We start from the raw sequence: 24,025 nt of genomic DNA on the forward strand, positions 1-24,025 counted from the left end.
ACTTTTCCATCAGTTGGCCCAATTCTAAGGTGCTAATTTAAAGCAATCTTAACTTCCGGACTCTAGCACCATTTATAGCACTGCATTACTTGATGTCTTATATTATGGTAATATTTGGATTTACGATACAGAAACTCTTTCCCATGAAATTATAACAGGAGAAGGATAATTTGATTTAGTTTCCTTTTCAGGTTGCCAGTGACCGAGTACTTCAGATTATAGTGTGAGATAGTACTGATGAGGCAAAGGTCAGGGGTTCATATCTCTGGTCCAAGTCTTATTATTATTTTTCAATTCTCTTTCCATTCCTCTCAATCTCAGCCAAATTTCCCACAAATTAGTACAATTGAGTAAAGGGGTGTCCAGAAAAGAAGGCACAGGAAGGGTCTAGTAAAAACCTATTATTGGAAAAAGACAGCTGACAGTTTATGTGCTATTGCTGTGTCTGTGTGCGTGTGTGTGTGTGTGTGTGCACATGAATGTGTGCCCATAGGAGAGTAATTTTTTGCATTTGCACAAAAATAAGTGTATTTCTCATATGATCTGAAAAGTCTTCATTATTTCAGTCAGATGGAAGGATTATGTTACTTGAACACTGGTATTTAATGTACATTATCACATTTATTAGCATTTCAAAACCAGATGTTTAAAATTTGGGCTCGAAATTCCATCATACAGACTGTGTTACTACTTCAGGGCTACCCCACTACCTAATGTTCAACTGTATTTTGTTATGGCTTTAATATAGCAATAATGTGTTTCCACAAGCCTTAGTCTGGTATTAGATGACATGTGGCTAAATTTGGTGGGTTGAGCAGACTGGTAGGGGGTTATACAAACCAGAGCAACAATAAGAAAATATGTGAAAAATTACTGCTAATAGTCAAGGCCTCTCTCTCTCTCTCTCTCTCTGTGTTGCTCTCACTTTTGCTGTCTCTCTTTTTCTTTCTCTTCTGTCTCTTTTATTCGTCTTTCACTCCTTAATTTAAGATTTGTTGTCGTTTTTACTGTCTCCAAATGTCCCTCAAAGTTCTTCCAGAGTCAGAATCTACCTCTAATTACTAACTTTCTTATCTCAGCAAAAGCTATTTAAAACTTTCCTCTTATTTGACTTTTTTACATGACTTCTGTACTGATAAAACAAGCATGCTCAGAAAACTGATAACATTTCTGATTTAAAAAATGATAATCAATGCAATTTAGATAAGGTAAGATAAAAAATAAAAGCCTATGTGGAACGCAGCCAACGATTCATCTGTTTGCATTAATAGGTTCCAGCAATGGTACTACAGGCACGGAAAGCCAAGCCGGTTTGCCACTGCACTTAGCAAGCACATGAGCTTAAAAATAAACTTTGACAATGCAGATCTCTTTGTCCTTTCAGGAATGGAAAACATTATGTACTTCAAAGCATACTAAGCCTGATTTGAAAATATAGTTGGGATATTGTTACTGTAGCAATTGGGAGAGTCTTTAGCCTGCACACAGTACATGGATGCTTCGTGTGTAAATGCTTGAGCCACAAACTTGTGAGAATACGTGACGCTGGCAACTTTGATATGCTCATTCATAAGGAAGAAACTTCTGTCTTTTAAATTCTCTGGAACAATTGGGATATAGTTCCTCATTTTAATCAGGGAATTTCTTCCTGAACCAAACTGTAAAAACAGAGGATTTGAGTAGCACATTTCACTTGCACACAGCAGAGTTTGTTCATTTTGAGTGTTTTTGTACAGGAAACTGATCTACAGGGTAACATTCACACACAAAAAGGAAACAGTATGGGACGATGGCTTGTTAGTACAAGTGACTCTGTTTTGGAAATTACGGACAAGAAACCTTGGAGGAAGAACGGCATTAAAGATCAAAAGCATGATGACTCCTGATGAAAACATCACCAAATGATGAACCCACGAGCAAAAAGGAATTTCTACTGTGAGTATCTTTGCAATAATCAAGTACCTTATTTGTTTTCAAAATTTCTAGATTATGCTGAGTAGATTTCCAAGCAAGTATTTGATGTAAGGAGTCTTCATTATATAAAAGTCTATAATTAAACTCATTGGGTGGTTCCAACAGAGGGTTAGTTTCTGGAATTTTTTCCATGACCTTGCAACACCAAAATAAATTGCACGTTAATTCGGGCATGTTTTATACAACAGGCATGTTACATCAGGCTTTTATTTGTGATGTATTACTTCTGGCAATGTAAAAATTGATCAACATGTGTATCTATAAATTCCATTGCATTTAGATTCTGGTAATTTATGTTTACTTTGGTTTCATGCTGTGGTTAGTCCTGTAATCAATTTGTTCATATACAGATTTACACATATTATTTGTAGTTTACTTAGAATATTAGTTATTTCCTGAGGGAATCTGATGTATATAGTGGGAAAGAGGTGGCTTAGAATCTTGGAAATGGGGAAGAAAAGGTACGATAGTTTAAATCTTGAGAACTAAGACCTAAGTTCTTTTTACATTTCCATAATTTATTTAGCAAGTAGTTTTATTTGAAATTATTTAGATGTCTCTATGTAAGACTTCTCACCTCACAAGAATACTGTTGTGGTCTTAGAAATGTGAATAAAACTCATCAAAAGCATAATCCTACGTACATATTAAATGTAGCAAAGTCCATCTTTAGGGTGCCTGTCATATAGTATGTACTAAATAAATATTTTTTGAATGCTGAATAAATGCTGGTGTTGGGTAATAGGACACGTTTTGTGTTGGTACAGTAATCATTTTACAGCAGGGTTTAATTTTATGAATTTATCTTTGAGTGTGATTGAATTCTATTTAACAAGAATTATATAATAATGGCATTACATTATATCACTTTTTTTCAATAAGGAATTTTCTCAAAAATCAAATTTCTGGTTAATTGCTATTCTTGGTTGTTTTTCTCTTGAAATCAGAAGAATTCATTCCACATATTATTTGGAAGGGTATCACAAGAATTTGTTCCACATATTATCTGGGAACAATTCACTATATATATATATATAGCATATATATATATATATATATGCTTATTTCCAATTAGTATGTCATGTCCAGGTTCTGGTTTGTGGCATTGGGACTTGGAATCAGCACTTCTGGAGCCCCCTTTGCTGAAGGTTGATGGGTTGGACAAGACACTGGCCAAGTCCTCATGGGATGAAGACTCCTTTTTAGGTCCAAGGGGCATGAAAATAAACTCAGAGGTGAAGGTGAGCGATCAAAAGGCTCTTGGAGTTAAATTGAGTAGCTCTTGGAGCCAAATTTCTAGAGTGGCAGAAGAGAAACGAAAGGTATGGAGAGAGCTGGAGAGGGTAGGTCAAGCTACAGATGCCATCTCCATCTTATCGTGTGCCAGCTAACACTGTTCTAGTACTCTAATTTCTTCTCATGTCACTTAGCATAGACATGTGCTAAACTGAACACATGTCCTTCTGCTACCATAAGTAGGAAACGAAAATGCTGTATATGTGATTTGATTGCATCTGATTAGAAGTAGTGGTGAAATCCTTTGGGTAGAAACTGACCTCAACTTCAACTAAGCAATGGTTATCATTAAGGTAAACTAATTTTGGACAATCATCTATAACATTGGATATAAGCTTAATGTTGTATATAACATCACATATAACAATAGATAAATTTTAATTATCCCGTTAACAGTTCTGTTCAGTCTATTTACAAGTAAAATAATCCAGGCAAATCTTTCAGATGCAATTCTAATTAAAACAAGGCATTCTATAGGAATAGCTTGGAAGTTCTTTCGAGAATTAGGAAGTTGGTTGATAATCTGCATGAACACTTTTTCAGGCTAAAAGCATCTGGATTTATTATGCAAAATTCTGGGACCTTGATCAAGAAATGACGTAGTATTACAGAATTCCTAAGTCTTCTTTTTTTTTTAAGGAAAAGGAAGCCATCTGATTATAATTGAAAGCCAAGTAAGATATGGTAGAATGATTATGATTTTGAGGATTGTCTTCAAAAGGAAAAGTGTAGGTTTAGATCCTCCCACAAGCAGGATCAGGATGTAGTTATTGATGACAAATGATAACTAGTTTTTATGGCATGCTATATTTTTTTCTGGTTATTTGTTTGACATCAAAATATCTATAGCCAGAGCTATCTAAAAATTTGTTGCACCAGGAGGAATGAGTTCCCTGCCACTAGTGAAATGTTGTAGATAAGGAGGCTCAGTAAGGAGGAAAAAGCAAGTATTTTGAGTCAAATTAGTGATGGAATTCCAGACCCCCTACTTATAAACAGAGTGACCTTGGGCAAATTACCTGACTACCAAGATTGTGGTTCCCCATATATAAAACAGGATGAATAGTTCTCCCCTCCTCTACTTTTTGTGAAGATTAAATGAGATAATTAATGTCAACTTTTTGGTAGGTAGTAAGCATGCGATAAGATGGTTAAACTACATGGGCTTTAGGGACCTTTCTAACTTTGAGGCCCAAGAAATTCTAGCTGTTTAAAGTAACCTAAATTCCTCATTTGTGCTCAATACTATTCAAAGTTGCAACTCAACAGAAATATCTATTCTCCACCTACTAGGTTTCTAATAGAAAATTGTAAATCAAATCTACACATTCAGTAAAAAATGATAAGTCAATCAGAATGCATTTTTTTTTTTTAAAAAGAAAGTAATGTGTTCTTTTTGCTTTAGATGCTTTAGATGTGTAGGTGATCTAAATCAATTTGATTTGCCATTCTATAGTCCTTGATGATTAAGACAGTGGAAACACTGGGTTGGCCATTGCTAATTGATTTTCCCTTTCATCTTTGGTATATAACCATGTCTAATCATCTCAGAAAAGCCACTGTAGCCAACAGTCATTCTCAGAAGAAATGGTTTTTTTTTGAAAGTTTAAGTGCTGAAACTGTTCATCTTTAAAATGTCTCCTATGGTAGCTTTCTATGGTGTCTGCAAAAATCAGTATTAGGTGGGGAGTGTATTTTGATGTTTTAGTTTATTGTGTCAATTTGTTCCAAATACGTATGCAAAGCACTTGGGTAGAACCACTGTTTTTACACTACTACTGAAACTGGCTTAAGCAGCGTTTACACATCACAGATATGAAATAACAATCTAGCTGTTAGATTTGCTATCTGGAAAATTACTATGTATTTGTGAGAGTGTCAGCAGCAGCTATTAAAGAAAATAATATCTCGCACAGATATAGTGCCATTTTCTTTACAAAACCATTTACATATGTATATATCATTTCATTCTATCTCACTTTGAAGTGGAGAGAGAAGCTATGTTTACTTCATTTGCTGCATAATGTGAATAATAAACCCAGAAATTAAGCAGAGTTGTCCAATGAAAATGGACACGGAGTAATGAGACTTTGCGTCTAGTATAATTTGTTTAAGAGTTTTATGGCCATCTCTGATTTTTATCCAGAAATATATCATTCACCTGCTTCTCTAATGCTTTAATAGTGGTCTTAAACTTGAGAACTAATTAACTCTCACTTTACATTGTGTCATCCACAGAGGGCCAAGCAATCTGGCACAAAAAAAAGGTATAGTATACTTGAGTACAGGCCCAATTAGGTACGCAGAAAAACCTGAGTGTCTGGAATTCTCTGTCTTCTCTACTATAAGTATATCCCAGACACTTCAAGAAATGAAGGTATTCATATTTATTCTATTATATTTTTCATTTTACGAGGGAGTCAGTTGCAAACGTGCTTTTGGCTACCTTTCCTGGCTGCTGGGATAACATGGACTTGGACAACTGTATTTTATGTGTGTGTGTATCAAATTAACAGTGACAACATCAGCTAAAACAATGCTTCACAGTTCCTCAAAAGCTGATAAACTACCTCTTAATAGGAATAGATTTTGAGGCTTGGGGCACAGTTACATCTGTTGATTTGAGTCTAGTAATCAAATATCTCCCTTGGTATGAATGAGAGTGTCAGCCAGGTGCAAGAGAAAAACATTAAACTGTGAAGCAGCAGGTCCAGATATTTTTCGCCAGTTAGTCACCAGGTTATTTAAAAGAGAAGTGTTGAATTTTTTACATGAGTAGCTATGTATTTGCAATATTCTTTTAGTTCAGTTTTTAATTTTCTTTTCATTTAAAATCTTAACATTACGCATTCTGTACCGTGCTTCCGATTGGTGGCATTTCATAAGAACGTAGCCTTAAACAGGAAATCAGAATAGAGGGCTTAGATGCATTTTGAATTTCATTGAATGAATCTTAGAGAAGACATGTGTGTAGCTCAGACTGTATTATCCTTACTATTCCTCCCTCGTGTGAGAGAAACAGACTCTAAGGTTAGACTAAGTGCAGCAGAGCTAATAGAGGTGCGATTACAAGTCACTAAATATCCTGACGCCAAAGTGTTTTGTTTCCATTAGGCTGCTTTTGTTCTTTTGAAACCCGAGGTAAGAGGTCAAGGTGAATTGAATTGCAATGTGTAAAAAGCAACCAGTAACTTTTCATACCTGGCTTTCAAGAGTTCTGAGTAGTGTGAGCCTGAGTTCTCACTTCTTTTCCTTCATGTTTTTAAGGTTGCTTTTATTTTTGAGAAGGGTATAGGAAGCTCACTCCCTCAGGGTAGGATTTTCTGCTCATAGGACACAGATTTTTGTTTTTTGTTTTTGTGTGTGTGTGTGTGTGTGTGTGTATACATATATATTTAAGTTACTTTATATTAACTAATATACATTATACATTACATAACATAAATAGAATAATAAAATATGCTTATATATAATATTGTATTAAATATATATTTAAGTTGCTTTTAAATTTACATCAAGTAAAATTCACTATTTTTTGTGCGTATAGTTCTATGAGTTTTGATACAGAGTCTTGTAACCACGATCAAGATATAGAACCATTCCTTCACCCCAAAAATATTCCTTTGTGCTGCCCCTTTGTGGTCAAAACCTCTCCTATCCCAAACTCTTGGGACAATTTATTTGTTTTTCGTCTTTATAGTTTTGCCTTTTCCAGAATTTTAGTATAAATGAAATCATACCATTTACAATCTTTTGAGTCTGATTTCTTTTTTTGTTGAGGCAGGGTCTCACACTGGTTGTCTAGGCTGGAGTGCAGTGGCACTGCCTTGGCTCACTGCATCCTCGACCTCCTGGGCTCAGGTGATTCTCCCATCTCAGCTTCCCGAGTTGCTGGGATTACAGGCACGCACCATCACATTGGCTAATTTGTTATATTTTTCGTAGAGATGGGGTTTTGCTATGTTGCCCAGGTTGGTCTCAAATTCCTGGACTCAAGCAATCTACCCGCCTTGGCCTCCTAGAGTGCCTGAGTCACCATGCCCGGCCTTGAGTCTGAATTTTTTTTTTTTTGAGATGGAGTCTCATTCTGTTGCCCAGGCTGGAGTGCAGTGGCCCCATCTCGGCTCACTGCAATCTCTGCCTCCTGGGTTAAAGCGATTCTCCTGCTTCAGCCTCCCGAGTAGCTGGGACTACAGGCGTGTGTTACCACGCCCAGCTATTTTTTTTGAATGTTTAGTAGAGACGGGTTTCCCCATATTGGTCAGGACCATCTTGATCTCCTGACCTCGTGATCCACCCACCTTGGCCTCCCAAAGTGCTGGGATTACAGGCTTGAGTCACCGGGCCCGGCCTTGAGTCTGATTTTTTTTCACTTAGAGGAAAGCGTTTACATTCATCCTTGTTGTTGTTGTGTGTATATCAGTAGTTTGTTTCTTTTTATTGCTGAGAAGTATTTTGTTGTACCAGAGAAACTCTGGTACAATAAAACACCAGTGAAGAACATTCAGGCTGTTTCCAGTTTTTTATGATTAGGAACAATGCTGCTCTTAACATAATGTGCTCTGAACATAGTTTTTTTGTATAAATGCGAGTTTTCGTTCTTCTAAATATCTAGGAGTGGGATTGAAGATCGTAAGATAAACGTACATATAACTTATAAGAAACTACCAAACTGTTTTCCATAGTGGCTTGACCATTTTGCATGTCCACCAGCAGGGTATGAGGGTCCTAGTTACTTGGCATTTTTGCCAGTGCTTGGTATTGATGTGTGTGTGTTTTTTTTCTTACCCATTCTAATAGGTGTATAGTGGAATCTCATTGTGGTGTTAACATGTTGAATATCTTTTCATGTGTTATTTGCAGTCTGATTATCTTCTTTAGTAAAATATCTGTTCAAATCTTTTTTCTTTTTCTTTCTCTTTTTTTTTTTTTTTTTTTTTTTGAGACAGGGTCTCACTCTGTCACCCAGATTGGAGTGAAGTGAACAATTATAGTTCACAGCAGCAGCCTTTAACTCCTGGGCCCAAGTGATCCTCCTGCCTCAGCCTGCCAAGTAGCTGGGACTACTGGTGCACACCACCATACCCAGCTAATCTTTTAGTTTGTTTGTTTGTTTTTTTTTTCTGTAGAGTCAGTGTCTGGCTATGTTGCCCAGTTTCGTTCATCATTATTATTTTTTTTTACTGGACATTTGCTTTCTTATTGTTGGTTTTGAGAGTTCATTTTAAATTAAGGATTTAAGCCCTTTATTAGATTTGTGATTCAGGTATTTTCACTAGGTTGTGTTTTTCATTCCCTTAGCCATCTTTTATGGAGAAAAAGATTTTAGTTTTGATGAAGTTCAGTTGATCAACTTTTTTCTGTTATGGGTCATACTCTTGGTGTCATAGTTAAGAATTTTTTCCTAATTCAAATTTATGAAAATTTCTTTTGTGTTTTCTTTTTTCAGAATATTTGTCATTTTATGTTTTACATTTAGGTCTATGATTCACTTCAAGTTAATTTTGTGTAATTCAAATTTATGAAAAATTTCTTTGGTGTTTTCTTTTTTAAGAATATTTGTAATTTTGTGTTTTACATTTAGAACTGTGATTCACTTCAAGTTAATTTTGTATAAGATATGAGGTGTGGGTCAAGGTATGTATTTTTTTGGCATATGAATGTCCGATTGTATTAACACAATCTGTTGGAAATATTATCCTTTTTCTATAAAACTGCCTTTACATTTGTGCTAAAAATCAGTTGACCTGTATACCATAATTTAGTACCACTAATACCATATTGTCTTGACTGATATAACTTTAGAGTAGGTCACAAAATCAAATAGTGTGACTCTTCTTAATTTGTTCTTCTTTAAAAAAAATGTTTTCTAGGTCATTTATCTTTCCACACAAATTTTAGAATCAACTTGACGGTATTTATGAAAACCCTGCCGGGATTTTAACTGGGATAAGTGTTAAATCTATAGACAAATTTGGAAAAAATTGATAGCTAAACAATACTGAGCCTTCCAGAGGATAGTGAGCCTTATTTAGCTCTTCCTTGATTTCTCTTATTTGGCTCTCCTTTGATTTCCCTTTGAAAACCACCAGATTTTGCATACTTTTGTTAGATTAACATCTAGGCATGTCATTTTTAGGGCCATTATAAATGGAACTTTGAAAAATGTCTGTCTCCAATTTTCATTGCTAGTATATACATATATGTGGGATTGATTTTTGCATATTGACATGTGTCTTATAAATTTACTAAACTCATTTCTTAGTTCTAGAAGGTTCTTGCAAAACTATTTAGCTTTTCTATATCAATCATGACATCTATGAATAGGATAATTTTATTTCTTCATTGCCAGTCAGTGTGCCTTTTATTTCTTTTACTTCCCTTGTTGAACTGGCTAGGGTTTCAGTACTATGCCAAATAGGAGTTGTGGGAGCAAATGTCTTTGTGTTCTTCCTTATATTGGTGGGAAAAGATGTAGTCTTCATTATTACATGTGTTAGCTATAGTTTTTTAAATAGATACTCTTTATTAGGTTAAGGAAATTCTCTTTTATTCTTAGTTTGCTGAGAGTGTTTATTATAGATGAGTTTCAGTTTTTTCAAATGCTTTTCCTGCCTCATTTAATATGATCATGTGATTATTTTTCTCCTATCGTTTGTTAGTATGGTGAATGATATTGACTGAATTTTGAATGTAGAGCCAGGCTTCCATTTCCAGGATTAACCCCACTTAACTGTAAGACATTTCTCTTTTTTGCCTACTGTTGGATTAAATTTGCTAATACTTTGTTGAGAAATTCTACATATATATACATGAGAGGCATTCATCTGTAGTTTTCTTTTTCTGTACTGCCTTTCTCCTGCTTGGTGTCAGTGTATTGATGGCCTCAAAAATGTCAAAAATTCTCAATTTAAGGCTCTCAGAATGTACTGATGGTATTGTAGTGTTAAATTTAAATTAACAGAGAGAAATAAATGATCAGCTGTGGAACAATACTGTTCCATCGAGAGGATAGTAGTCTAGAAATATGTAATAAAGGAAAACAAGTGAAACACATAATTGATGAAGTTTAATGAACTGGGTTCAAAAAATTGATTGTTTATCATGATAATCCAAATGTGATGTGAATTAAGAAACCATATCCAGCCAGGAAGACTGCTCATTCCCACCCCACTGTAATCAGGTTTTACTTATACAAGGAGTCCATCTGGTGATTTTTCCATGAACTGATAAGGGTGTGATCCTTTGGCGTTTCCATCTATCCTGAGCAGCATAACAGGTAAGTTCTATAGAGAGATGAATTTTCCACTGTTGGTGGAAATCCATATTTATCTTTCTGTCCAGTTGAAAATACAACCGTAAGTTGTTTTAATGATATTATGATGTCAAATATGAGAATATTAGCTAAAGAGAGACAGCTCTAAACTCCAAAATTAGAGTAAGATAGGCTAGTATTGTAGAAGTCAGCCCCTTTCATCCAGACACAATGTGAGAGGTCAGGAAAGCATATCATACTGGTTATGAAGGTGAACTCTGCCCTTAGATAGTCTGGTTTGAACTTGTGAGCTGGCTGACATCAGGTAAGTCACTAAACATTATATCGAACTTTTTAAACATAACTATTTTAAAGCTCCTTTCCAATTTCTCTCTTACCTCTAGTGTCTCAGATGTGAATTCTCTGTTTTTTGGGGGTCTGGGTCTTTGGAATTTCTTTTCTATATCAGACTCCCTCATGTTATATCCTTAAATTCCTCACTTTGCTAGGAAAAATTTCCTCTCTAGTCCATTGTGTGCACTGGCTGTGGTTACCTCTCTATGGAGTGATTTTTGATAACCCCAGATCATATCTGATTGAATTAGCAGGTTCTAAGCTATTTTTCATGTCAACTTTTTAGCTTGAGATGTCTGAACCACATAAAATTGAGGTTTCCACATAAACCATACAGGCTCTGGGGTCTTTGGCAGGTAATTCTGTATCCATTCATGACCTGAGATGGATAATTAATTTCTAGATGAGCCCATGATTAGCGGGTGGAAATTTTTTCTTCTCTGTAAAAATCTCAGTGACCGAGACGTGCGCTCCTGGCATCATTTTGCCCATGGAGCATCAATTCTTTCTTATCACCTTTGACTCCCTCTCAGTTGACAGCACTTGTAGATTCTTTGTTGTGTTAGAGCTGAAAAAGTTATAAAAAGGATCTTTAATGTATTGAAGGGTTAGCAGAAACTAGATGAGATCCAAGGGGAACAAGTAAAAGCAAAGAAAAATAACTGTGAACTGAAACGATAATACTGAGCAAATGTAAAATTGAGGGTTAGCTTGGAGGCAAATACCAATACCACTGCAGAGATAATGAGCTTGGTCTCTGTCTCAATTGGAAATCTCTCCCTTAAGCAAAAGCCTTGGGAGGAAGCTAAGGTGGTTTCAGATCAGTAATCCCTCTAGCCCCTTTCTAGAGAAAAGCATTTCCAGGTTAGGCCCCCACAATCAAGTGAAACTCAGTTTCACTATCAAAATGTGTATGTATAATAAAAACTTACTGAATACCTAAGGCAACAAACCACATGACTGAAAGTCAATAAAAACAACGAACAACAAATTAGGGATCTAGCAACTAAAATATAATAGTTGAAATACAAAACTCAATTAATAGGTTGAACACTAAAGAGAGGATTAATGAATTGGAAAGTATGTCTAAAGAAACTATTCAGAGCATGGAGCATATGGAGACAAGAAAAATGAAAAATACAAGAGTTAAGAGATATAGAGGATGCAATAAGAACGCATAAGCAATCTTGAGCAAAACTGGAGGCATCACACTCCCTGATTTCAGAATCTACTATAAAGCTATAGTAATTATAAAACGGCATGGTACTGGCATAAAAAGAGACACATACACCAGTGGAACAGAATACAAAGCCTAGAAATAAATCTACCAATTTATGGTCAACTGATTTTTAACAGATGCCAAGAACACACAACAAGGAAAGGGCCAGTTACTTTAATAAATCATGTTGGGAAAATGGAATATTCACATACAGAAGGATAAAATCAGACCCTCGTCTCACATAATATATAAAAATTAATTCCAATGGATTAAAGATTTAAATATAAGACCTGAAATTGTAAAACCTCTGGAATAAAACATGGGAAAACTCCACGACATTGGTCTGGACAATGTTTTGTATATGAACCCCAAAGCACAGGCAAATGAAAGCAAAAACAGACAAATGGAATCACATCAAACCAAAAGCTTCTGAACAGCAAAGGAAACAGTTAACAGAATGAAGAGTTAATATAAGGAAGAGAAGAAAATATTTGCAAACCATGCACTAGTAAGGGGTTAATATTCAAAATATGTAAGGAACTCAAAGAACTCAAGAGCAAGAAAACAAATAACCCAATTAACAAATAGGCAAAGGATCTGAGTAGACATTTCTCAAAGGAAGACATACAGACATGTATATAAAAATATGCTTAACACCACTAATCATTAGGGAAATGCAAATTAAAACCACAATGAGATATCACCTTGCCCTATCAGAATGGTTATTATCAAAAAAGATGAAAAATAACAAGTGTTGGTGAAGATGTGAAGAAAAGGGAATTCTTATAGACTGTTGGAGGGAATGTGTATAAGTACAGTCCTTTTGGAAACAGTATTGTGGTTCCTCAAAAATATAAAAATAGAGCTATCATATGATCCAGCAATCCCACTGCTGGGTGTATGCCCCAAAGAAAGACAATCATTTTATCAAAGAGCTGCATTCCCATGCTTATTGCAGCATTATTCATAATCGCCAAGGTATGAAATCAACATAAGTGTCCATCAGCAGATGAATGGATAAAGAAAATGTGGTATATGTACAATAGAACACTGTTTAGCTGTTAAGAAGTAGGAAATCCTGTCATTTGTGCAACATGGATGAAACTGAAGGACACTGTGTTATATAAAAGAAGCCAGGCAGAGGTGGTAACTATTACATGATTTCACTTATATGCGGAATCTCAAAACACCGAGCTCATAGAAACAGAAAATAGAATGATGGTTACCAGAGACCGGGATTTGGGAAGATTAGAGAGATGTTGGTCAAAGGACACAAAATTTCAGCTAGATGGGTGGAATAAATTCAAGAGATCTATTGTACAACGTGGTGACTATAGCTAATAATGTCTACTTGAAAATTACTAGGAGATTTTGTGTTCTCACCACAGAACAAGTATGTGAGGTAGTGCATGTATTAATTAGCCTGAATAGCCCTTCCACAATGTATACATACATCAAAACATTATGTTATACACCACATGTGTATAATTTTTACTCATCAGTTGAAGTAAATAAATAGTGTTCAATAGACACAACATGAAATGCCAAAAACGGTGAGCAGATACATGTGAAATACTCCTTGGAAAACTGGTAAAGAATGAAAAAATAACACACATCAAGTATTCTATTGGAGGTGCATTTTGAGAGAATGAAAGAAAAGTAGTCTGCAAATAATTAGTGGCTAATAATTTTACATAAATTGCATATGCACAATTAAGAACACATATAATAAAGTATGTATGTAATAATATGTATGATGTAGATATTGATATATTTCCCAGCTATGTCCACTATAAAGGTCTAGAAAAAAATTACCAGACATCCAGTAGCAAAATAAATCTTCAGTGTTAAAATTGTGGTTTTGATTGCGAATGAGAATCTTTAGCATCAAAGTTGTGGTTTTGTCATTTTCCCACTGAAAGAATCCAAACATCTTTGAGAAATGCATGGGTGCAATTGTGGATCAAGAAATGTAGAAACACCTTACATTGGATAGTAAATAAGCTCTCATGACTAATTATAGGTTCTTGTGATTGGTTCGTGCCTATGAAACTAATTTTAAAAGGCTGCTATTAGTGGGATGATTTGAGCAGGATAATAACTGCAATAAATGGAAATATATCAAATATTTAAATACACGAGTTCATGATGATAAGAAAATAATTAACTAGAGACTCAGGCAACTCCTCTTTAAAAATGATAGTTAAATGGAAATGAAGGGTAAGTAGGATAGAGCCAGTGAGAATGCCACAGATAGTACATGTGCACAGTCTGAAGATCAAGGAATTCAGTCCTGTGTGTTGAGAGACAAGTGAATGCACAGGAGAGGGGGTCAAAACGAGGTTGGGGAATTACGCATGGCCAGTCATTTCAGGATCATTTAGTCATGCTAAGGATTTGGTCTTTCAATTCTAAACATAATGAGAGGTTGGGCACAGTGGCTCATGCCTGTAATCCCAGCACTTTGGGAGGCCGAGGCGGGTGGATCACGAGGTCAGGAGATCAAGACCATCCCGTGAATGGTGAAACCCCATCTCTACTAAAAATACAAAAAAGTAGCTGGGCGTGGGGGCGGGCGCCTGTAGTCCCAGCTACTCGGGACGCTGAGGCGGTAGAATGGCATGAACCCAGGAGGCAGAGCTTGCAGTGAGCTGAGATCATGCCACTGCACTCCAGCCTGGGCAACAGAGCGAGACTCTATCTCAAAAAAATAAAAAAAAAGAACATAATGAGAACTTCCTGGAAAGTTTCCTGCAAGTAAGGTCATGATCAAATTCGCGTTCTTAAAAGATTACCCTGCCTGCTAAGTGGCCAATGGATTGAGGGGGTCAAGAGCAGAATCATAGACAGGGAGAGCTCAGGGCCACTACAGGTGAGAGATGAAGCTGTCTAGACCTGGTAAACACTTGTGGGGTGCAATTCTCTGTCAACATGGAAAAAAAAAGACCAATCCAAGAAAGACCCTTTGCTGTCTGGAGTAACTGCATAACTTGCCATGTCCTATATATCTGATAAAATGAGCCCACTTGTCCTTGTTCCACTGTTATCAATAACTGGTTTTCTCCAACATAGAAGCTAGACTCTACGTAATGTTTATACTTAAAATAAAAAATTGGTAGGTCCTCTTCAAAGAACAGCTTTCTAGTAGAGTAATATCACTTTGCTTTTAAAGTCTTCTAAGCAGATAAAATTGCTTACTATTGTACTTTGTTTTTACCTTTTCTGATGCAAGCTATAGACCTTCAAAAAAAGCATGTTGCAATAGAGATTTTGTGTTTCTTACTGAGTTCACATATTAAGAAAAAAATCTGTTTGTATGTAAAAAGGAGTTATTCTTCCCTAGAGAAACACCGATGAACAGGGCCAGTAATCAGCTGAGACACCCAATATGACAATGTCAGTTGTTCATGACAATGTCAGTTAATGGCTAGTGTCCATTAGTTGCCGCATCTGTTCCAAATGGTCAGTGTCTATGCGCTCATGGTTGTTAAATATTTAAAACTCATCCTGTTCATGAATATTGAATCATATTTACCATTTTCATTTGGAATACATTTCAATTCATTCACCTTCTATGTGATTGGAATTAGAGGGAGAGAATAGACAACATTCGGAAGTGCCACATAGAATCCCTTCTTTGGAGAGGCAAGGAAAGATTGTTAAAGAGATTTATTGTAGACATGTTATAGATCGTCTCCTCTTGCATTCTCTGGTTTTTGGTATGCTTGGTTATTCTCCATGAAGAAACATTCTAGCTGCCTTGCCGCTCTTATGCTTTTCCTCCTTTCTTTGGCACAAAATTATTGTTCTGTTTTTAAAAAGGAGACTACAAGTTTTCAAAAATTTCAAGTTGTATTTTAGATATAAAGGGTACATAAGTGGGGGGACCACAATATATACATTATATTTAATTTTACCATATTGTATTTAAGAGAAAAAAAGAATAAACAAGATAATTTATTTCACCCTGAGTCATTATAGATCTATTCATCAAAGTTCATAGCATTAATTATCCCTTTTCTCCCTTGTTGAGTGACTGTCCATTTTCTACCATTTCTGCCAAACCTTTGGTAATTCATTAGGTTTCTTTTAGAGGTGTGGTGCTTTGGATGTTTTCAAACGTTCTTTAAGGATGGCTTTGTGCTGTGAACTCTGTTAATAATGCTTTGGACCAAATCTATTGAATAAATGTATCAAGCTTAAAAATATTATTAATAATCAAAGGTAAAGTCTGGCTACAAAGATGTTTAGACTTCTTGAGTGACTTCTAAATTTGTGATAACCCTTATTTTCTTGTGGGTCTCATATACTGTCTCAGAAGCAAACTTCGAAAGAAGAATCCCCAAAATATGTTGAGCCTCAGTATATTTATTTATTTAATTTATTTTTTGACACAGGGTCTGACTCTGTTGCTTAGGCTGGAGTGCAGTGGCGCAATCTTGGCTCATTGCAACCTCTGCCTCCTGGGTTCAAGCGATTATTGTGCCTCAGCCTCTTGAGTAGCTGGGACTACAGATATGTGCCTCCATGCCTAGCTAATTTTTTATATTTTAGTAGGCACGAGATTTCACCATGTTGCCCAGGTTGGTTTTGAACTCCTGAGCTCAGGCAGTCCACCCACCTCAGCCTCTCAGTGTTAGGATTACAGGAGTGAGACACTATGCTGGGCCAAACCTCAATGCCTTTAGATCTCAATGGTTTTCCAGTGTGACAACTGAAAAATGATGCTTAGTTGGTTGTGTAAATTATAGAATGTCATACATAGGATATCACTTTTCAATTTCATTTTATAAATCTCCTGGTCTGCCTACCTCTAATCTTCTAGTATAATAGTAAAATAATAAAAAAATTCAGTCATGGTGGGAAGACAATAATTTCAATTATTTTAAATAATTAATTGTTTTTAAATCATACAGAGTTTATATTTTCAATGATGGATGAGAGTTGGATATTAGATATTAAGAACATATTTTTTAACTTTACAGTAATTTTCATCTATGTTTAGACAGTGAAAAATTATGCTTCAGGTAGTCATGTTAAGTACCTGCAATTCTCAGCTTACAAATGCAACTGTCTGAGAAATATGATTTCATTTTCCTACAAGTGAGCCTAAGTTATATTTCAAGTTCCCCGTTTCATCTGGATGAAATTCAGTCTTGGTCAATGTGATGGTTGATTTCAGGTGTCAGCTTGACTGGGTTAAGTGTTACCCAGATAGCATTCTTAAAAGATTACCCTGCCTGCTAAGTGGTCAATGGGTTGAGGGGGTAAAGAGCAGAATTATAGAGAGGGAGAGCTCAGGGCCACTGCAGGTGAAAGATGAAGCTGGCTAGACGTGATAAACACTTGTGGGGTGCAATTCTTTTTCAACATGGAAACAAAAACCCACCCAAAAAAGACCTTTTGCTCTCTGATGCTTTACCAGATAGCTGATAAAGCACTATCTCTGGACACATCTGTAAGGGTGTTTCCAGAAGAGGTTGGCATCTGAATCAGTGGGCTGAGTAAGGAAGATCTGCCCTGACCCAAGGTGGGCAGGCACCATTCTATTTGTTGAGGTCCTTGCTAGAACAAAAAGGCAGAGGAAAGATGGATTTGGCCTCTCTTCTGGAACTGGGACAGCTATCTTTATCTGCCCTTGAATATCAGAATTCCAGGGTCTTAGACCTTTGGGTTCTGACACTTATACCAGCAGCACTCAGTTTCTTAGGCCTCAGCCTCAGGCTGAGACTTGCAGCATTGGCTACACTGGTTCTCAGGCATTTGAACTCAACTGTATTACACCACCAGTTTCCTTGCTTCTCCAGCTTGCAGATGACACACTGTGGGACTTGGCCTCCATAATCACGTGAGCCAATTGCCATAATAAATCCCCTCCTATCATCTCTCTCTCTCTCTCTCACCCATCTATCTATCTATCTATCTATCTATCTATCTATCTATCTATCTATCTATCTATCTATCTATCATCTATCTATCTATCTATCTACCTACCTATCATCTCTTTGTCTAATCCATCTATCTATCCTCTTGTTTCTCTTTCTTTGGAGCACCCTAATACAGTCGATTTGGAGTTTCTTCCATTGTTTCAAGGTCTTTTCCAAGTCACTTCAGGATCTTCCCAAATCCAATGTTTTCTTCTGGGTTGTAGAGCTTTAAGAGGCCCAAGATCTTGGTGTGGCTGTTTTGACATCTGCCTTGGAAGTATTTGCTGTGACATCACTTGTTTTTGAGTCCTCCACGGGTTGTAACCATGTCTTCCTTGCCCTATGTATCAGATCTCTTCAAATCTGCTTGGCAATTTATGAGCTTCTCTTGTGAGACAAGAGACATGTGTGGCTCTTCTCTTGTGCCATTCTAGGTCCACAGGGGATTTTCAAAGTCGTCTCAGCTTTTTTTTTTGGCTGAATACCTTATGGAGCCATTACTATTCAAATGCTATCATGCCAAGGAGGGCATGGGATATTATCTTTAATTGCATTCCCTTACTAAGTTCCAGGTCACGGCCTCCATTCAAATCTCTAAACTTGTCTGAAGATATGCAACCTTCCTTCTGCCTAACTTGGCCTAGGGTTTGGGGAAGGTACATGGCCCTTTCCCAAAAACCCAGGAACATCTAATCTGCCTCTCCCTGATTTTTCTCTTCTTTTACAGCCCAGATAATCGTTATCTTATCTAAAATGGAAAAGAAAAAAACAAACCCTGGATTTCACCACTTTAATGTTTATGCAAGGACTTTGAGTTTTAAAGTGAAAGTCAGTGATTTACTTCTTCCTTTTTCTTTCCTTCCCAGAGGGGGTGAATCTAAAAGAGACTTTATTAGTGGGATTAGAATCACATGCGTTAAAAAGAATTACTAGAAATGAAAAGAAACAATTCAGTGATACAATATGAACAGTATGCCTGTTGACACATGGATTTCCATAGCCTGCAGATTTTGAAACTGAAGTAGGTGGCCCTGAAATACTAGCTTTTTGTTTTAATGGAGCTTTTGCTACTGTAAAACAACTGTATAAATCCTTTCCAAAAAAATCCCTTCTTGCATTTAGGAACTTTCTCTAAGGCTTATTGTATTTTTTTTGTATCTTTTTTCCTGTATGGTGAGAGAAGGAAATTTATTCTTGGAAATACATAAGCTCTTTGGGTTCTGGTCAGCCCTTTACTACAAAGGTATCTTCCTGTGCACTCTTCTTGACAAAGAGAACCCTGCCATATAATCCAGCTGTGCATAACTGAATGTGCCGGTTCAGTAATCCTTTAATGAATCACCTTTTAAAATCTGCCCCTCAGCCATAAGTATGTCACTTCAACATCATTTTATACTGTGAATTGAGTTACATTAAAGCAATTAAAGCATGGAAAGAGGCAAAAGTATTTTACATTAAATTATTGGATAACAATCATAATCAACCGTTGAGTGCCCTAGTTAGTGAACCTGACCATGTTATAAACTGATTTGGCACTGAAGACTCTTCTAGCTAAAGTCCAGCAACCAGGCGGACGTCTTTGCATAAGCACCAAATTCCTGAATTTGTTTTGATATATATTCTCATCAATAATGGCAATGATGCAGAACAATTGCACAATTTTAAAAATAAAATTTTTGGTTTGTAAAACATTTGGCTTTTCAGGTGAAGAAATTTGCATGAGAGGTGGCTCAAAGCTATGTTGGTTTAGATACAGCTTTTATCTGAGATGTGTCCAACCTAAATCCTACATTATGCTCTATTTTATTTGTTTTGCTTTGTCTCCCCTCCACTTTGCCTTGCTCCCTTTAATGTTCTTGTCATTAGGACACAAAAGAGGAGAAGGATGAAATCTGCATACCTAGCTCTAAGGATTTTCCTAAACATTGCCAGGAAAATCCAGCAGGGTGCAGAAGTAAAGCTTCTGCCAAGGAGTAGGCAGGAGAAAGGAAACATGGGCTTTATGGATGGGGCATTTATTTTGCTTCTGGCGGAGTAAGGTGGCATGAACTTCCTAAGGCAGGTATAGGGATTTGAGTGGAGCAAGTGCTTCTGCACTGATACTTGACACCCTGTGGACTCACTGGAACTACCAGATGTTCCGTAGGCATCTGTGGAACAAGGGTTACAAGAGACACATGGAATAAAACAACCTTTGAATGGGGTCAGTATTTGGTCAAGGACTTCCAGGCTGGAGTCAAGGCTAGGAGCATCCCACGTGTCAAGGCTGCATCCGTATCAGCCTCTCACAGGGTTAGTGCACAGTTTTAAGAGGTCCAGTTTTGCAGAAGCCCAGTTCACTTATGCAGTGAATAATATGTTTCTAATCCTAGCATTCAAGGCTGTGTAAGTCTATGCAGTCTTTCCGACTTCTAACATTGCTTTCATACAAAAACACTTGCTCTAACCCAGGTTATTGAAGGAGTAGGCTTAAAGCGACCATCCTGGCTAACACCGTGAAATCCCACCTCCACTAAAAATACAAAAACTTAGCCGGGCGTGGTGGCAGGCGCCTGTAGTCCCAGCTACTTGGGAGGCTGAGTCAGGAGAATGGCGCGAACCCGGGAGGCGAAACTTGCAGTGAGCCGATATCGTGCCACTGCACTCCAGCCTGGGCGACAGGACAAGACTCCATCTAAAAAAAAAAAAAAAAGATGTCTCGCAATATTTTGCCATAGTTTTTTTTCTCATGTTATTGTTCTGACATCTCAAAATCTTACCTATGTACTAAGTGCCACCTCCTTTATAAAGCTTTTCATGCCTGAAATTCCCATTGAACAAATATTGCTTAAATATCAAAGAGCCCTAAATGAGAAAAACAAAACAAAACATCTCAGCAATTAATTTTTATACACTGTGTAGGAGACAGTACTTATCTGTCTTATCTGGGTACTTATCAAACATGTTTTAGTGGTATATAAAACCAAAACCAATTGCCCCACTCTTGTCTTTATATCCATCTCCACCCACCAGAACTAACAAATTTAATAGCCTATGGACTAAACTACATCTTTCTCTTGCTCAAACATATGTCTATAAAACATATGTTCATTACATATCCACAGGAGTTTTTTTTTTTTAACTGAAATAAAGCTGTATTATACATATTATGTTGCAATTTGTGAATTTAGTCTTATAATATCTCTTGGACATAAATTCGTTAAAAGCTGAGCTATCCGATGGTTAAGGTTTTAGGGTCATAGTGCCTGGGTTCAAATCCAAACCCTGGAGCTAAATAATCATGTAACTCTTGATAAATTTACTTATTTAACCTCTTAGTTTTCTCACTGGTTAAATGAGGATAACATTTTGAATATTATTGTGGGATTATGGTGACGGTTAACTAAGTTTAGACATATAAAGTACTCTAGAAGAGCACACTCAATAAAGGTGCTATACATTGCTCCTTCAGGTCAGAAAATATGCATACACACAGACTTTTATATTTTTATGTAAGTGATACTATTATAAGGCTTTCTTTACAGTATAACGTTTTCTTTCCTTTTTCTCTTTCCTTATTTTCACCTTATTCCCTGTCTTCACCCTCCTATATTTACCTCTGCCACGCCATTTACTTTAAGTAATATAAATATTGATAACTGTAAACCCCCTTAACTAGTGTGGCCTAATATGTATTATTCTGTATTATTTCAAATGATTAACTAAATTTATGTCACATGATATACTTATGTGCATATGTATATACATATATGTGGATATGTTTTTGTCATTTGCACTACAGAAATAAACCATATTGTACACAATTTTTCATGCATCTTACTTTTTTCTGAATCAGTAATAACTTCTGGAAATCCATTAGGTCTGAAAGTGTAGCTGAATAATATTCTGTGCTGTGGATTACCATGGTTTATTCCTTTGTGTGCATATTTTTGCCACTACAAAGGGTGCTGCAATAAACATCTGGATTCACATGTCCTTACTTACTGGCAGCCGTATTTCTGCGGAATATATACCAAGGAGTAGGATTGCTTGGTGAAAAGGTTTATGTATTTTTACATTTTAATAAATGTTGCCCAATTGCTTTCTTAAAAAGCTGTACCAATTTACATTTTTAGCAGCAATGTAGAAAAAGCTTTGTTCCACAAATCCCTACCAACAGCGTTATCACTATTTAAAATTTGTGTTGGCCTCATAGGGTTAAAGTGATCATTTATTATTACTTCAGTTTCTGTTTCCCTGTTAGTGAATTTAAAATATATATACACATATTTTTTGACTCTTTGGATTTGCTCAGCTGTGAATAGCTTATTTATATCTATTGCTCATTTTTTCCCGTCAGGTGGTTGTTTGTTTCTTATCAATTTTTAAAGCTCTCTTCATGTAATTATAGCTTTTAAACTCTTATCTTTCATCTGCATTGCAAACATGTTTCCTAAATCTACCATTTGTTTACTGTCTTTGTTAATAGTATCTTCTGCTACACAAGTTTTTTATTAGTTTCTTTCCTAGTCTTCTCCAGAAATCAGAGTAAAACAGTAATATCATATTTATATTTAACCCTTTAATCCATTTGATTTTTTGTAAATAACATGAGATAGGCTTATTAATGAGATAGGCTTATTAATGTTTTCAGAATGAATACTTGGTTTGGGGACAAATTCTGTAAATAGGGCGCCTTTTTTTCTCCCTTAAAGTGAATAACCCCTGGACCAATATTCAGTTCTAATGTATACACTCTGTCTTTTCTGGATTATCCCTCTGTTCCACTGATTTACTTTTTCATATGTCTGCCTTCCCCATATTGTTTTGATTTCAGTAGCTTTATGGTATATCCTGATACCTGGTTAGGTAAATATCCCTTATTTTAATTTTAGTTTATTCATAGGCATTTTCATTCCATATGGACTTTAAATTTTTATGCAATTCAAGTTGAAATGAAGCATAACTGAATAGTGGGATTCTAATGAGAATGGCAGCATGTGTATGTGTATGTGTATGTGTAAACAAACATATACATACATCCTTATCTTAGGAAGACTAATTTTTTATATTAACTTGTTCCATTTGGAAACAGTGCATGTAATTTTATTTTTTCAGAACATTTTTCATTTTTACAATAGGATTTATAGCTTTCATGGGCTCTATCCCTTGCTTATTCTATTTAGTTTACATTATCATTTTCAAGGCATTTTTTTTTCTCCTCTTTCTTTTTCCAAGTATGTTATTAGGAAGGAAAAATTTATTAAGTCTACTTTCCTTGTTCATACACAGTCATTCTATCAAATATTCTTATCAGTGCCAGTAGTTATTTTCTCTTTGTAAATCTCTTGGATTTTTAAGTACATAATCATATCAGCAAAACAGAGATAATTTTATTTTATTTTATTTTTATTTCTTTTTTTTTATTATACTTTAAGTTCTAGGGTACATGTGCACAACGTGCAGGTTTGTTACATATGTATACATGTGCCACGTTGGTGTGCTGCACCCATTAACTCGTCATTTACATTAGGTATATCTCCTAATGCTATCCCTCCCCTCTACCCCCTCCCCACAATAGGACCCAGTGTGTGATGCTCCCCTTCCTGTGTCCAAGTGATCTCATTGTTCAATTCCCACCTATGAGTGAGAACATGTGGTATTTGGTTTTCTGTTCTTGCGATAGTTTGCTGAGAATGATGGTTTCCAGCTGCATCCATGTCCCTACAAAGGAAACGAACCCATCCATTTTTATGGCTGCATAATATTCCATAGTGTGTATGTGCCATATTTTCTTAATCCAGTCTGTCACTGATGGAAATTTGGGTTGATTCCAAGTCTTTGCTATTGTGGATAGTGCCACAATAAACATAACTGTGCATGTGTCTTTATAGCAACATGACTTATAATCCTTTGGGTATATCTGCAGTAATAGGATGGCTGGGTCGAATGGTATTTCTAGTTCTAGATCCTTGAGGAATCGCCACTCTGTCTTCCACAATGGTTGAACTAGTTTACAGT

At 36.1% G+C, this 24,025-nt stretch overlaps 1 protein-coding gene across 1 annotated transcript in view; it reads left to right on the forward strand.

The window, feature by feature from the left end:
- Nucleotides 1–1,521: 1,521 nt before the first annotated feature.
- The window catches only part of KCNK2 (potassium channel, two pore domain subfamily K, member 2), a 251,022-nt gene continuing 228,518 nt past the window's right edge, over nt 1,522–24,025 (forward strand). Inside the window, exon 1 of the mRNA XM_011929417.1 lies at nt 1,522–1,935. Coding sequence (XP_011784807.1) covers nt 1,902–1,935 — 34 coding nt within the window. The 5' untranslated portion in view covers nt 1,522–1,901. The remainder of the gene's footprint in view (nt 1,936–24,025) is intronic.

Source organism: Colobus angolensis, unplaced genomic scaffold (genome assembly GCF_000951035.1).
Source record: "Colobus angolensis palliatus isolate OR3802 unplaced genomic scaffold, Cang.pa_1.0 Scaffold81, whole genome shotgun sequence".
NCBI classification, from domain to species: domain Eukaryota; kingdom Metazoa; phylum Chordata; class Mammalia; order Primates; family Cercopithecidae; genus Colobus; species Colobus angolensis.